This window comes from Microcaecilia unicolor, chromosome 1 (genome assembly GCF_901765095.1).
Source record: "Microcaecilia unicolor chromosome 1, aMicUni1.1, whole genome shotgun sequence".
NCBI classification, from domain to species: Eukaryota; Metazoa; Chordata; class Amphibia; order Gymnophiona; family Siphonopidae; genus Microcaecilia; species Microcaecilia unicolor.
The window spans coordinates 87,547,975-87,560,947 of record NC_044031.1 but is presented as its reverse complement, the minus strand read 5'-3'; the positions used below and the strand labels follow the sequence as shown (position 1 = coordinate 87,560,947).

Sequence of the window (12,973 nt, the reverse complement as noted above, 5' to 3'; positions counted from 1 at the left end):
GAGAGCTGACAAAGACAGAGGTGGTAGTGCGCATTTCATTAGTGCCATCTGGACTAGTCAGAATGCTGCTCTCTTCTTAAGAGTACACATGGCAGCTGGATGAGGCAGGGGCAGTTTATACATACAGTGGGGGAAATAAGTATTTGATCCCTTGCTGATTTTGTAAGTGTGCCCACTGACAAAGACATGAGCAGCCCATAATTGAAGGGTAGGTTATTGGTAACAGTGAGAGATAGCACATCACAAATTAAATCCGGAAAATCACATTGTGGAAAGTATATGAATTTATTTGCATTCTGCAGAGGGAAATAAGTATTTGATCCCTCTGGCAAACAAGACCTAATACTTGGTGGCAAAACCCTTGTTGGCAAGCACAGCGGTCAGACGTCTTCTGTAGTTGATGATGAGGTTTGCACACATGTCAGGAGGAATTTTGGTCCACTCCTCTTTGCAGATCATCTCTAAATCATTAAGAGTTCTGGGCTGTCGCTTGGCAACTCGCAGCTTCAGCTCCCTCCATAAGTTTTCAATGGGATTAAGGTCTGGTGACTGGCTAGGCCACTCCATGACCCTAATGTGCTTCTTCCTGAGCCACTCCTTTGTTGCCTTGGCTGTATGTTTTGGGTCATTGTCGTGCTGGAAGACCCAGCCACGACCCATTTTTAAGGCCCTGGCGGAGGGAAGGAGGTTGTCACTCAGAATTGTACGGTACATGGCCCCATCCATTCTCCCATTGATGCGGTGAAGTAGTCCTGTGCCCTTAGCAGAGAAACACCCCCAAAACATAACATTTCCACCTCCATGCTTGACAGTGGGGACGGTGTTCTTTGGGTCATAGGCAGCATTTCTCTTCCTCCAAACACGGCGAGTTGAGTTCATGCCAAAGAGCTCAATTTTTGTCTCATCTGACCACAGCACCTTCTCCCAATCACTCTCGGCATCATCCAGGTGTTCACTGGCAAACTTCAGACGGGCCGTCACATGTGCCTTCCGGAGCAGGGGGACCTTGCGGGCACTGCAGGATTGCAATCCGTTATGTCGTAATGTGTTACCAATGGTTTTCGTGGTGACAGTGGTCCCAGCTGCCTTGAGATCATTGACAAGTTCCCCCCTTGTAGTTGTAGGCTGATTTCTAACCTTCCTCATGATCAAGGATACCCCACGAGGTGAGATTTTGCGTGGAGCCCCAGATCTTTGTCGATTGACAGTCATTTTGTACTTCTTCCATTTTCTTACTATGGCACCAACAGTTGTCTCCTTCTCGCCCAGCGTCTTACTGATGGTTTTGTAGCCCATTCCAGCCTTGTGCAGGTGTATGATCTTGTCCCTGACATCCTTAGACAGCTCCTTGCTCTTGGCCATTTTGTAGAGGTTAGAGTCTGACTGATTCACTGAGTCTGTGGACAAGTGTCTTTCATACAGGTGACCATTGCCGACAGCTGTCTGTCATGCAGGTAACGAGTTGATTTGGAGCATCTACCTGGTCTGTAGGGGCCAGATCTCTTACTGGTTGGTGGGGGATCAAATACTTATTTCCCTCTGCAGAATGCAAATAAATTCATATACTTTCCACAATGTGATTTTCCGGATTTAATTTGTGATGTGCTATCTCTCACTGTTACCAATAACCTACCCTTCAATTATGGGCTGCTCATGTCTTTGTCAGTGGGCACACTTACAAAATCAGCAAGGGATCAAATACTTATTTCCCCCACTGTATATTGGGGTACACCAGAGGGGAGGGTATGCTGCTCAGTGTGCAGTGGCATTTAAGAAAGGAAATAGAATGTTAGGCATTATTAGGAAAGGAATGGAAATCAAAAATGAGTGTTTGCTATTATGCCCTTTTTTATTGCTCTATGGTGGGACCGCACCTCCAATACTGTGTGCAGTTCTGGTCACCGCATCTCAAAAAAGATATAGTGAAATTTAAAAATGCAGAGAAGGGCAACAAAAATAATAAAAGGGACTTCCCTAGGAGAAAAGGCTAAAGTGGCTAGGGCTCCTCATCTTGGAGAAGAGATTTCTGAGGGGAGGCTCGATAGAGGTCTATAAAATCCTGAGTGGAATGGGAAGATGTGAATTGTTTATTCTTTCCAAAAATGATAGGACTAGAGGGCATGTAATGAAGCAAATTTAAAACACAGGAGAAAATATTTTTTCACTCAATATGTAATTAAACTCTGGAATTCATTGCCACAGAATGTAGTGAAAGCAGTAAGAACATAAGAATAGCTATATTGAGTCAGACCAGTGGTCCATCTGGCCCAATATCCTGTTTCCGGCAATGGCTAATCCAGGTCACTGGTACCTGGCAGAAACCCAATTAGTAGCATCAATTCATGCTACCAATCCCCAGGGCAAGCAGTGGCTTCCCCCATGCCCATCTCAATAAGACTATACTTTTCCTCCAGGTTCACGTCTAAACCTTTTTTTTAAACCCATATACGCTAACCACCATTACCACGTTCTCCGGCAACGAGTTCCAGAGTTAAACTATTTTTTGAGTGAAAAAATATTTCCTCTATTTTTTTTTAAAAGTATTTCCATGCAATTTTATTGTGTCCCCTGGTCTTTATATTTAAAATCGATTTTCCTCCACCCGCTCCACATCACTCAGGATTTTGTAGACCTCAATCATATCTCCGCTCAGCCATCTCCTTTCCAAACATCTTTAGCCTTTCCTCCTATGGGAGCAGTTATATCCCCTTTATCATTTTCGTCACTCTTCTTTCAACCTTTCCTAATTTCGTTATATCATTTTTTTGAGATACTGTGACCAGATGAAAATACTTAAGATGAGGGCAATCATGGAGTGATACAGAGGCATTATAATATTTTTGGTCTTATTTTGCATCCATTTCCTAATAATTTCTAGCATCCTGTTTGCTTTTTCTGGTCACCACCACACACACTGGGCAGAAGATTTCAGCATATTGTTTACTCTTTCCAAAAATACTAAGACTAGGGAGCATGTGTTGAAGCTACAAAGTAGTAAATTTAATACGAATCGGAGAAAATATTTCTTCACTCAACGTGTAATTAAACTCTGGAATTCGTTGACAGAGAATGTGGTAAGGGTGGTTAACTTAGCGGGGTTTAAAAAAGGTCTGGATGGCTTCCTAAAGGAAAAGTCCATAGACCATTATTAAATTGACCTGCGGAAAATCCATTTCTATTTCTGGGATAAGCAGCATAAAATGTATTGAACTTTTCGGGATCTTGCCAGGTATTTGTGACCTGGATTGGCCATTGTTGGAAACAGGATGCTGGGCTTGATGGACCTTTGGTCTGTCCCAGTGTGGCAGTACTTATGATACCTAGATCTTTTTCTTAAGTGCTGACTCCTAAAGTGGACCCTAACACCAGAATCCACATTCGTTTTGACAACTTTGAATAGTTTTGTGTCATCTGCAAAATCACCTCGCTCATTGTTCTGATTTTCAGATCATTTATAAATGTTATATAGCACCAGTCCCAGTGCAGATCCCTACAGCACTCCACTATTCACCCTCCTCCATTTAGAAAAATAGCCATTTAACCCTACCCTCTGTTTTCTGTTATGTTCTTTTATGTTCAATTATGCTATGTTCCAACTTCCCTAACCCCCCCCCTCACACCCAAAAAATAAGGCCCTGGTGGTCCAGTAGGCCACAAGCCCAAATCCCCTCACTTGATGGTCTCTTGCCCCCCCCCCCCCCCCCCCCCCGGCCGGGTAACTTTGTGGTGGAGGAGGGAGTATGACTGCATTCAAAATAGTGGTGCCCTGCCCAGTGCATCTCTACCATATAAGGGAGGCAGCGCTGAGGGGGGTGTGCTACTCCATCCTCCACCGCAAAGGTATGGGGTGGAGGGGACTGGTAGACCATCGGGGGGGGGGGGGGGGGGGTGGTTGGGGCTTTCAGCCCACTGGGCCACCAGGGCCTTATTTTTTGGGTGTTAGGGGGGCTAGAGATTCACCGGATCTCCACCTCCCTGTTCCTGTCTGTCGGAAGGGGATGGTCAGGGGGGCACTAGGCCACCAGTGCCTTGCAATTGGAGGGAGCCCCTGTGTTTTGACAGGTCCAGGCTTTTGACAACCCAGACCTGTCAAACAAGTGTGGGAGGATTGCTCAGGCACAATCCTCCCGCACTGTTACCCATGATCAGAGATAATAGCGTGCTTAAATTTTGCATACTGTTATCTCTGATCATAGGGGCGGTATAGCCCTGTGCTGTTCCAGCCCTATTTTTTTGGTGAAACTTTTTGAGGCTGCTACTGGGCACTGACTATCAGGATTTGTGGAATTCTTTAGGAGCAGTTATATTAATTAAATCAATATCATTTATCTGTTTACTATACTGTCACTTATTGCATTGCAAATCAGAATGGTTTACACATCTAAAAATATACAGTAACAAATTATATAATTTAAACTATGGAATCCATTTTCTGATAGGCTAGCAAAAACAACATCCATACAAGAGAAGTCATTTTTCATCAGTCATACATAATTATCTAAATTATAGCCCTCCTTATTGCGTAAACCAATTTATGTCAGGAGCTCCTTTTGGAGTGACTGCCTCATAACCTGACAGTTTCAGGTTTAACACTGGTTTGAGCATGATTGTTTCAACACCTAAGGGTTTAGTATTAAAGACAATCCAGTCTGGAATTCAGCTTCTATGCATGTCTTCTCAGGTGAAATTCAGTGCAAGATTACTTCTTTGATTTTTAGAGGTGCCTTTGTTTCCAATGCACATCTCGTCACAGAACGTTTATTTTGCTTTCTCCTGACATTTCCTTGGTATAGTGAGACCCTCGGGTAGCTTGCTTGCTCGCTCTCTCTCCTAGATTAAATTTGGCCTGCAGTTCCCAGGTATTTGACCCTTCTGTAACAGAAGAGAACCAACTGAAAGTAACAGGATAGATCATAAGGAATGCCAAGCCAAATGCAAAGCGGAGATAAGGAGGGCAAAAAAGGACTTTGAGAAGAAATTAGCGTTGGAAGCAAAAATACATAGTAAAAATTTTTTTTAGATACATTAAAAGCAGGAAACCGGCCAAAGAGTCGGTTGGGCCGCTGGACGAAAATGGTGTTAAAGGGGCGATCAAGGAGGACAAAGCCGTAGCGGAGAAATTAAATGAATTCTTTGCTTCGGTCTTCACCGAGGAGGATTTGGGGGGGACACCGGTGCCGGAAAGAATATTTGAAGCGGGGGAGTCGGAGAAACTAAACAAATTCTCTGTAACCTTGGAGGATGTAATGGGTCAGTTCAGCAAGCTGAAGAGTAGTAAATCACCGGGACCTGATGGTATTCATCCCAGAGTATTAATAGAACTAAAAAATGAACTTGCGGAGCTACTGTTAGAAATATGCAATCTGTCCCTAAAATCGAGTGTAGTACCGGAAGACTGGAGGGTAGCCAATGTTACTCCGATTTTTAAGAAGGGTTCCAGAGGAGATCCGGGAAATTATAGACCGGTGAGTCTGACGTCGGTGCCGGGCAAGATGGTGGAGGCTATTATTAAGAATAAAATTGCAGAGCATATACAAAAACATGGACTGATGAGACAAAGTCAGCACGGATTTAGTGAAGGGAAGTCTTGCCTCACCAATCTAATGCATTTTTTTGAGGGGGTAAGCAAACATGTGGACAATGGGGAGCCGGTTGATATTGTATATCTGGATTTTCAGAAGGCGTTTGACAAAGTGCCGCACAAAAGACTCCTGAAGAAATTGCAGAGTCATGGAATCGGAGGTAGGGTATTATTATGGATTAAGAACTGGTTGAAAGATAGGAAGCAGAGAGTAGGATTGCGTGGCCAGTATTCTCAGTGGAGGAGGGTAGTTAGTGGGGTCCCGCAGGGGTCTGTGCTGGGTCCGTTGCTTTTTAATGTATTTATAAATGACCTAGAGATGGGAATAACTAGTGAGGTAATTAAATTCGCCGATGACACAAAATTATTCAGGGTCGTCAAGTCGCAGGAGGAATGTGAACGATTACAGGAGGACCTTGCGAGACTGGGAGAATGGGCGTGCAAGTGGCAGATGAAGTTCAATGTTGACAAGTGCAAAGTGATGCATGTGGGTAAGAGGAACCCGAATTATAGCTACGTCTTGCAAGGTTCCGCGTTAGGAGTTACGGATCAAGAAAGGGATCTGGGTGTCGTCGTCGATGATACGCTGAAACCTTCTGCTCAGTGTGCTGCTGCGGCTAGGAAAGCGAATAGAATGTTGGGTGTTATTAGGAAGGGTATGGAGTCCAGGTGTGCGGATGTTATAATGCCGTTGTATCGCTCCATGGTGCGACCGCACCTGGAGTATTGTGTTCAGTACTGGTCTCCGTATCTCAAAAAAGATATAGTAGAATTGGAAAAGGTACAGCGAAGGGCGACGAAAATGATAGTGGGGATGGGACGACTTTCCTATGAAGAGAGGCTGAGAAGGCTAGGGCTTTTCAGCTTGGAGAAGAGACGGCTGAGGGGAGATATGATAGAAGTGTATAAAATAATGAGTGGAATGGATCGGGTGGATGTGAAGCGACTGTTCACGCTATCCAAAAATACTAGGACTAGAGGGCATGAGTTGAAGCTACAGTGTGGTAAATTTAAAACGAATCGGAGAAAATTTTTCTTCACCCAACGTGTAATTAGACTCTGGAATTCGTTGCCGGAGAACGTGGTACGGGCGGTTAGCTTGACGGAGTTTAAAAAGGGGTTAGATAGATTCCTAAAGGACAAGTCCATAGACCGCTATTAAATGGACTTGGAAAAATTCCGCATTTTTAGGTATAACTTGTCTGGAATGTTTTTACGTTTGGGGAGCGTGCCAGGTGCCCTTGACCTGGATTGGCCACTGTCGGTGACAGGATGCTGGGCTAGATGGACCTTTGGTCTTTCCCAGTATGGCACTACTTATGTACTTATGTACTTATGTAGCAGTGTTTAATCTCTATTTGGGTGTCTTCGAGAGATTGAATCTAGTTTGCCTTTGTGAGCATTCTTCCAGAGGTAGAGAGAGAATTCTCTAGATAAGAGCTTTCAGATAAGTCGCTTCCTTTCCTTTTACTCTGAGTTGTTTTTTTTTTGTTTTGTTTTGTTTCCTACAATACAGTTTCATGCTGTGGTCTGCTTTTTTTGATGTACCTTGTAGCTTACTGCACTGGCCATTAGGAGGAGTGGACTTATGGTTAGTGCAGTGGGCTGAAATCCTGGGGAACTGGGTTGGATTCTCACCACATCCGTTTGTGACGCTGAGCAGGTTACTTAACCCTCCATTGCCCCATGTACCCCCCCCCCCCAAAAAAAAAATAAATAAAACAAACAAACAAGACACACACACACACCTTTTGATTGTGAGCCCACCATGGGTAGAAAAAGTACCTGCATATAATGTGGGTTGGGCCTATTAGTCGAGCTTAACATCATAGGTTCCGTTGAGTGTCTTCTCAGCATAGTTTCAGCTTTAATTTATCCAAGTTTAACTGGCCGGACTCAGCCAGGCCTGATGGCCTGGATTCAGCCGAGCTTACCACCTTCCAATCTTAGCCTCATATGCTGTGTCCACCTTATTGGCATATGCTAAGCAGGGTTTATGTTTGTGGGCTGTGTGGAGCTCAATCTCAGTTTGTGGAGCCTAGCCTCTTTGCTTCTCTGTGTAATACAGTTGGTGGAGTGCTAGGGTAATACACCGCTTTGAGGGGTCCTTTTACTAAGGTGCACTGAAAAATGGCATGCGGTAGTGTAGGCGTGGGCTTTGGGTGTGCACCGATCCGTTTTTTAGCGCGCCTTTAAAAAAGGCCTCCCCCCCCCCAAAAAATGGACGTACGGCAAAATCAAAATTCCCGCGCGTCCAGTTTGGGTCTGAGACCTTACCGCCAGCCATTGACTTAGGGATAAAGAATCCAGGTGGTAATGACCTATGTGTGTCAAATGCCACTTGGCGTGCCTCCGTTACACATCTTGCCACCTTCCTGGTTTTTTGGATTCATTTGTTTCACATTTTTTTGCATTTGTTTAAGTGTAATACATAATGGCTGAATTAGGGGTCCATGACTGTAGGCCCTTGACCCAGTACTGTCAGTGCAATGACAAGGCTAAGTATGTTCGTGGTAGGGGGGAATCTGAGGAATTGTGAAAGAAAGCTCTTAATGCTGTATCCCACCCAAAGAAAAGATAAATTTGCAAGCATAACAGACCCTCAAACTCCAGAATGATGCTTTCTTTGGCATGATGTAAGTGCTAAAGCAAATATTAGTAGTAAATTTGGGAGACTGAGATCACATTTTACATACCTGGCTTTGCAGTGAGGTTCATTACTGGTATGGTATATACAAAACATACAAATTTGGTGATATTACCTACCCCACCTCCCCATTCTCCCTTTGCTCATCCCAACCTTTTCGTCTCCATCTCTCCTTTACCATATCCCTCCTTACCCCATTTCCCCCAACTTACCCTATCCTGTTTACCTTCCCTTATCCTAATCATACATTATTAAGCTTCACCATTACTATGTTTTATTACAGTTTGAAAATTTTCTCTTCTTATAAGACTTTGTATTTCAAATTACTATGTAAGCCGCATTGAGCCTGCAATGTGTGGGAAAACGCAGGGTACAAATATAATAAATAAAATATTGCCTTTAAAGAAACCCTTAAAGGTTATGTTTTTTTTTTTTTTTACTGTTAAGGATAAAAAAGCAGCTAAGGGATGTTAATGAGATTGTGCTGTCAGTGGTTATATAAAATAAGGAAACGTCTAAAAAAAATAAAAAGACCTCTAGTAAAAAAACTTGCTTGACCCTGTGTTTGTTTACATTTGCTTATAACTGAAATTAGTTAATTTTTTTTTCTTAATTTTCATAGGCAAGAAGGATGGAGACTAGAGCATGAAAATCCAACCGATGCGCATTCACCATTGGTCTTTAAAGGAATTGTCTTTAATGAAATGAAGGGTGCTTTTGTAAGTTGCATTTACTTTTCAGAAGCTGGTTGAAATATATTCCACAATTGAGCACTGGGTGAGAAAGCTGCTAAAATTATTGTAGTTTAACTTTTGACTGAGATCAATCATTCATGCCTTCCTATATTTTTAAACTTTCATGACCCACACATCCTTCAAGGTTGTAGCTTCTTTTTCTTGGTTAGGAAGTACTTTCTGTATTTTTGTTTGCTCATGTATGTTGAGCATCCAAGTACCTTTTTAAACGTGTGAAGTTTGCTATATAATGCAAAGTTGGGAAGTGATATCAGTTGTGAATATTGCAGAACTAATGGAGTGGAAGAGTAATTCATGATTTTTTTTTTTTTTACATTGAAAAGTAGTTTTTTTTAAATTTTTTTTTTTACATAATAGAGAAATAACATAGTACATATTACTTTTTAACCATGCTGTAAACATCTAGTTTAATATACTTGAGTAATAACTTAGTAATAACTATGTTTACAAAGGTGCGCTAGCAATTCTAGTGTGCCCTAAAAATTAGCACACATTAACCGTATAGAGGACCGTAGGAATATTAAGGGCATCTACACGGTTAGCGCACATTAAAAACACTAGCATGCCTTTGTAAATAGTGCCGTTAATGTAATACAACCCCAACTACTGAACCAAAGATATAATGCCACTGATGTAGACAAATAGCACCTTACACAAACACACACGTTTTTTTTATTAATATTTTATTTATATATATGTATGTGACTTTAAATTTTAAAGAGAGCCCTCAGACAAACCACCACTTTTAAGGCAAACTCATTTCTTTCTGCCAGGTGGAATAGCATCTCTTTCATCGGGCAATCTCTTGTAAGTGATATGTGCTATTACATCAACACAACAGTGCTCTAAAGTGCAATGTGCTCCAAATCACAACATAACTTGAAATACTGAAACGAGAACTTATCTTTAGTCGTTGTTTGTTCCCGTATTCATTTTTTCATTTACTCTTCCATGTTTCGCTATAAAGTTTTATAGTCCTTGCCACTCTGTCCATAAAAATCAATAATCCGTAAGGCTTGATCCGCGAGGCTTCCCCTGGTAACGCCCGACACCACGGCTATGCCTCAGTCAAGAATAATTTTTTATATTTGAATAGTAGCGTTGGGCGTTTAACCCAGTCCCTGAAGAAAATAGTGAAACCCGCGGTGTTGGGCGTTACCAGGGGAAGCCTCGCGGATCAAGCCTTACGGATTATTGATTTTTATGGACTGAGAGTGGCAAGGACTATAAAAATTTGTAGCGAAACATGGAAGAGTAAATGAAAAAATGAATACGGGAACAAACAACAACGACTAGCGATAAGTTCTCGTTTCAGTATTTCAAGTTATGTTGTGATTTGGAGCACATTGCACTTTAGAGCACTGTTGTGTTGATGTAATAGCACATATCACTTACAAGAGATTGCCCGATGAAAGAGGTTCTATTCCACCGGGCAGAAAGAAATGTGTTTGCCTTAAAAGTGGTGGTTTGTCTGAGGGCTCTCTTTAAAATGTAAAGTCACATACATATATATAAATAAAATAATAAAAAAACTTATGTGCTTGAGTAAGGTGCTATTTGTCTACATCAGTGGCATTATATCTTTGGTTCGGTAGTTGGGGTTCATTTATAATACCAAAGATTCAAGGGAATTTCAGTGGTTAATGTAATAGAACCATTAATCACTAGTTACATATGCTCTCTGGCTTTTCCTAAAGGATTACATTTTTATAAATTAATTTTTTTAAATGTCTACTAAATATGTGCCTTTTTGGGTTGTCCATTTCTTCATTCTTGCATGTTGTCTGTTTCACTAAAATGTTTGTGATATATCATTTAAGACCAGCAGTGAGAGTGTATTTACGCAGAAGCTTCAGAACAAGCTTCTTCCAGATCATACATATGCTGTGGTATCTGGAGGGGACCCAACGTATATTCCTGACCTTACTTGGGAGCAGCTTAAACAATTCCATGCGACTCACTATCATCCAAGTAATGCCAGGTATGGAACCTCTGCTTTTATCACTATGCTCTTTATGGTTATACACAGCCGGTGTTTTTCTTAAAATTAGCAATTACATAGCATCCCTCTAGACAAGCACAGATGGGTATGCACTCCTACCAGCAGATGGAGACTAAGAACACACTGAGTTTCAAGTAACCCTGTAAGTAGGCTGTCTCCTGAAAGTCAGTCTGTTCTGTGTCTCAGCTGATGGTAGCAATGGGTAAGCCTGTGTAGTCCCGGTCTGTAGACCTGGGGGATCTCTGTCTTGCTAGACAGAGAAAAGAAAACTTGTTCTGGTTCCTTCCTGCCTGCTAGAATGGGATTGAGGCTTGAGTTTTTTCTGCCCTGGGGGTGTTTAAACTTGGATAGCTTGGTCCCCCCCACTTCCCCCTTGCTGTGGTCTTCTAGTGGGCTGCCTTTTGGGCTTGTACCTCGGTTTGCCTTCTCTGCTATGGGGCTCACAAACAGACTTGAGTGCCTGAGGGGTCTGCCTGCAGCATTGAGCTCAATTAAAAAAAAAAATTCCCTTACTGTTTGACTCGTGTGTTGGCCTGCAGCTTGCTCATCACAGTTCTGTGAGTTCTCTCCTATTTTCTTCTGTCAGGTGCTTTGCCTTGTGGGGCTTGTGGTGTGCAAAGGAAGATGTCTTCAGTGTTTGAAATTCTGTTCAGTCTGTCAGTGGCATAGCTTAGATTCAGCAGGACATTGCTTTTATTGTTCTGGTTGGGGGGAGGTTCAGGCACCAATTCCGCCGGTGCTGGTTGCTCCTGCATTGAGCCCTTCTCGCAATGACCTGGCAGCGGTAGAGAACACTTGAGGGACAAGTACGGGTGGCGGCTCTGATTTTGGGATGAGCCACCGCCATCTTGGATTCCTTGCCGGTGCTGGAGCTCCCGCTACGTCTTGAGTATATGCTTTCGGCTGTTCCTCCTGCTAGTGCCTTTACACTGCCATGTCCTTCCAGGGTGGATTTTCCTCTAAATTTTGTTGTTTTGCCTTCACAGAGAAGGGCGCTGGTGAGGGGCAGCAACCACGGGGGGACGATTTAGGAGCTGCCTTCTTTACCGCAAAATGCCATTGTGTAGATTGGGAGTAGGGGTGGGCCTGGTTGGAAACTGGCCCTTCCCATTCGGAAGAGGATTGGGACCGGACCATGGAGGATGCTTCATATCAGGAATCTGGTCCTGGGAAAGGATGCTTGGATGGAGGATTTGCCCCTAGGCGAGGACTCTTCTGTTGTCCGGATTTTACATAGGAAGGAGCTCCAGGAGCTCAGTTTCCAGGTCTTTGTTGTGGTGAAATTTGAGGACACCCCAAGGAGGCTGCCCGGATGGTAGATCCCCTTTTGAATGGCATCTGAAAGTCCTCCGGGTCCTTCCCTATCCTATGCATTAGGATATTAGAGATGTTCAGACTCTGGAATGTGCCTGACGGCTTGCCTGTCCATGGTACGCCTTCTGGTGGACGGTGGCACAGTTCTGAAGGATCCTCAAGACCGTCAGATGTAGGCACTTCTCAAGCAGAGTTTTATGGTAGCGCTAGTGGTGTAAGTGGCAACTTGTGGAGTATTAGTATTTGAAGCCTGTTTTCATTGGGCAGAGTTCATCCTGGTCAGGGAGGCAGATGACTGGTCTCTGGTGGATCAGTTTACACGATTTCTGAACTTCAGGCCCTTTTGTGTCGGGAGCCGTTCCTGGTGTTCTTTAAAGACAGTGGAGCTCTGATTGGTTCCTTCCTTTCTCCCCAAGGTCATATCGACGTTTCATGTTAATCAGTTGGTATCTCTGCCAGTTCTGAGAAAACATGCTGGGTCAGAGGAATGACACCATCTTCATTGTTTGGATGTTCAGAAGGTATTACGAATGTATCTGTCTGTTACCCTGGAGTTTTAACAATCTAGGAAAGGAATGGAAAACAAAAATGAGGGTGTTATAATGTCTTTGTATTGCACCATGGTGCGACCACACCTTGAATATTGTGTTCAATGCTGGTCGCCGTATCTCAAA

The 12,973-nt window shown here is 43.1% G+C and overlaps 1 protein-coding gene across 1 annotated transcript in view; it reads left to right on the top strand.

The window, feature by feature from the left end:
* The window catches only part of LOC115467832 (presequence protease, mitochondrial-like), a 57,072-nt gene extending 45,446 nt beyond the window's left edge, over positions 1-11,626 (top strand). Inside the window, exons 6-8 of the mRNA XM_030199353.1 lie at positions 8,851-8,947; positions 10,804-10,964; positions 11,572-11,626. Coding sequence (XP_030055213.1) covers positions 8,851-8,947; positions 10,804-10,964; positions 11,572-11,626 — 313 coding nt within the window. The remainder of the gene's footprint in view (positions 1-8,850; positions 8,948-10,803; positions 10,965-11,571) is intronic.
* Positions 11,627-12,973: the final 1,347 nt, after the last annotated feature.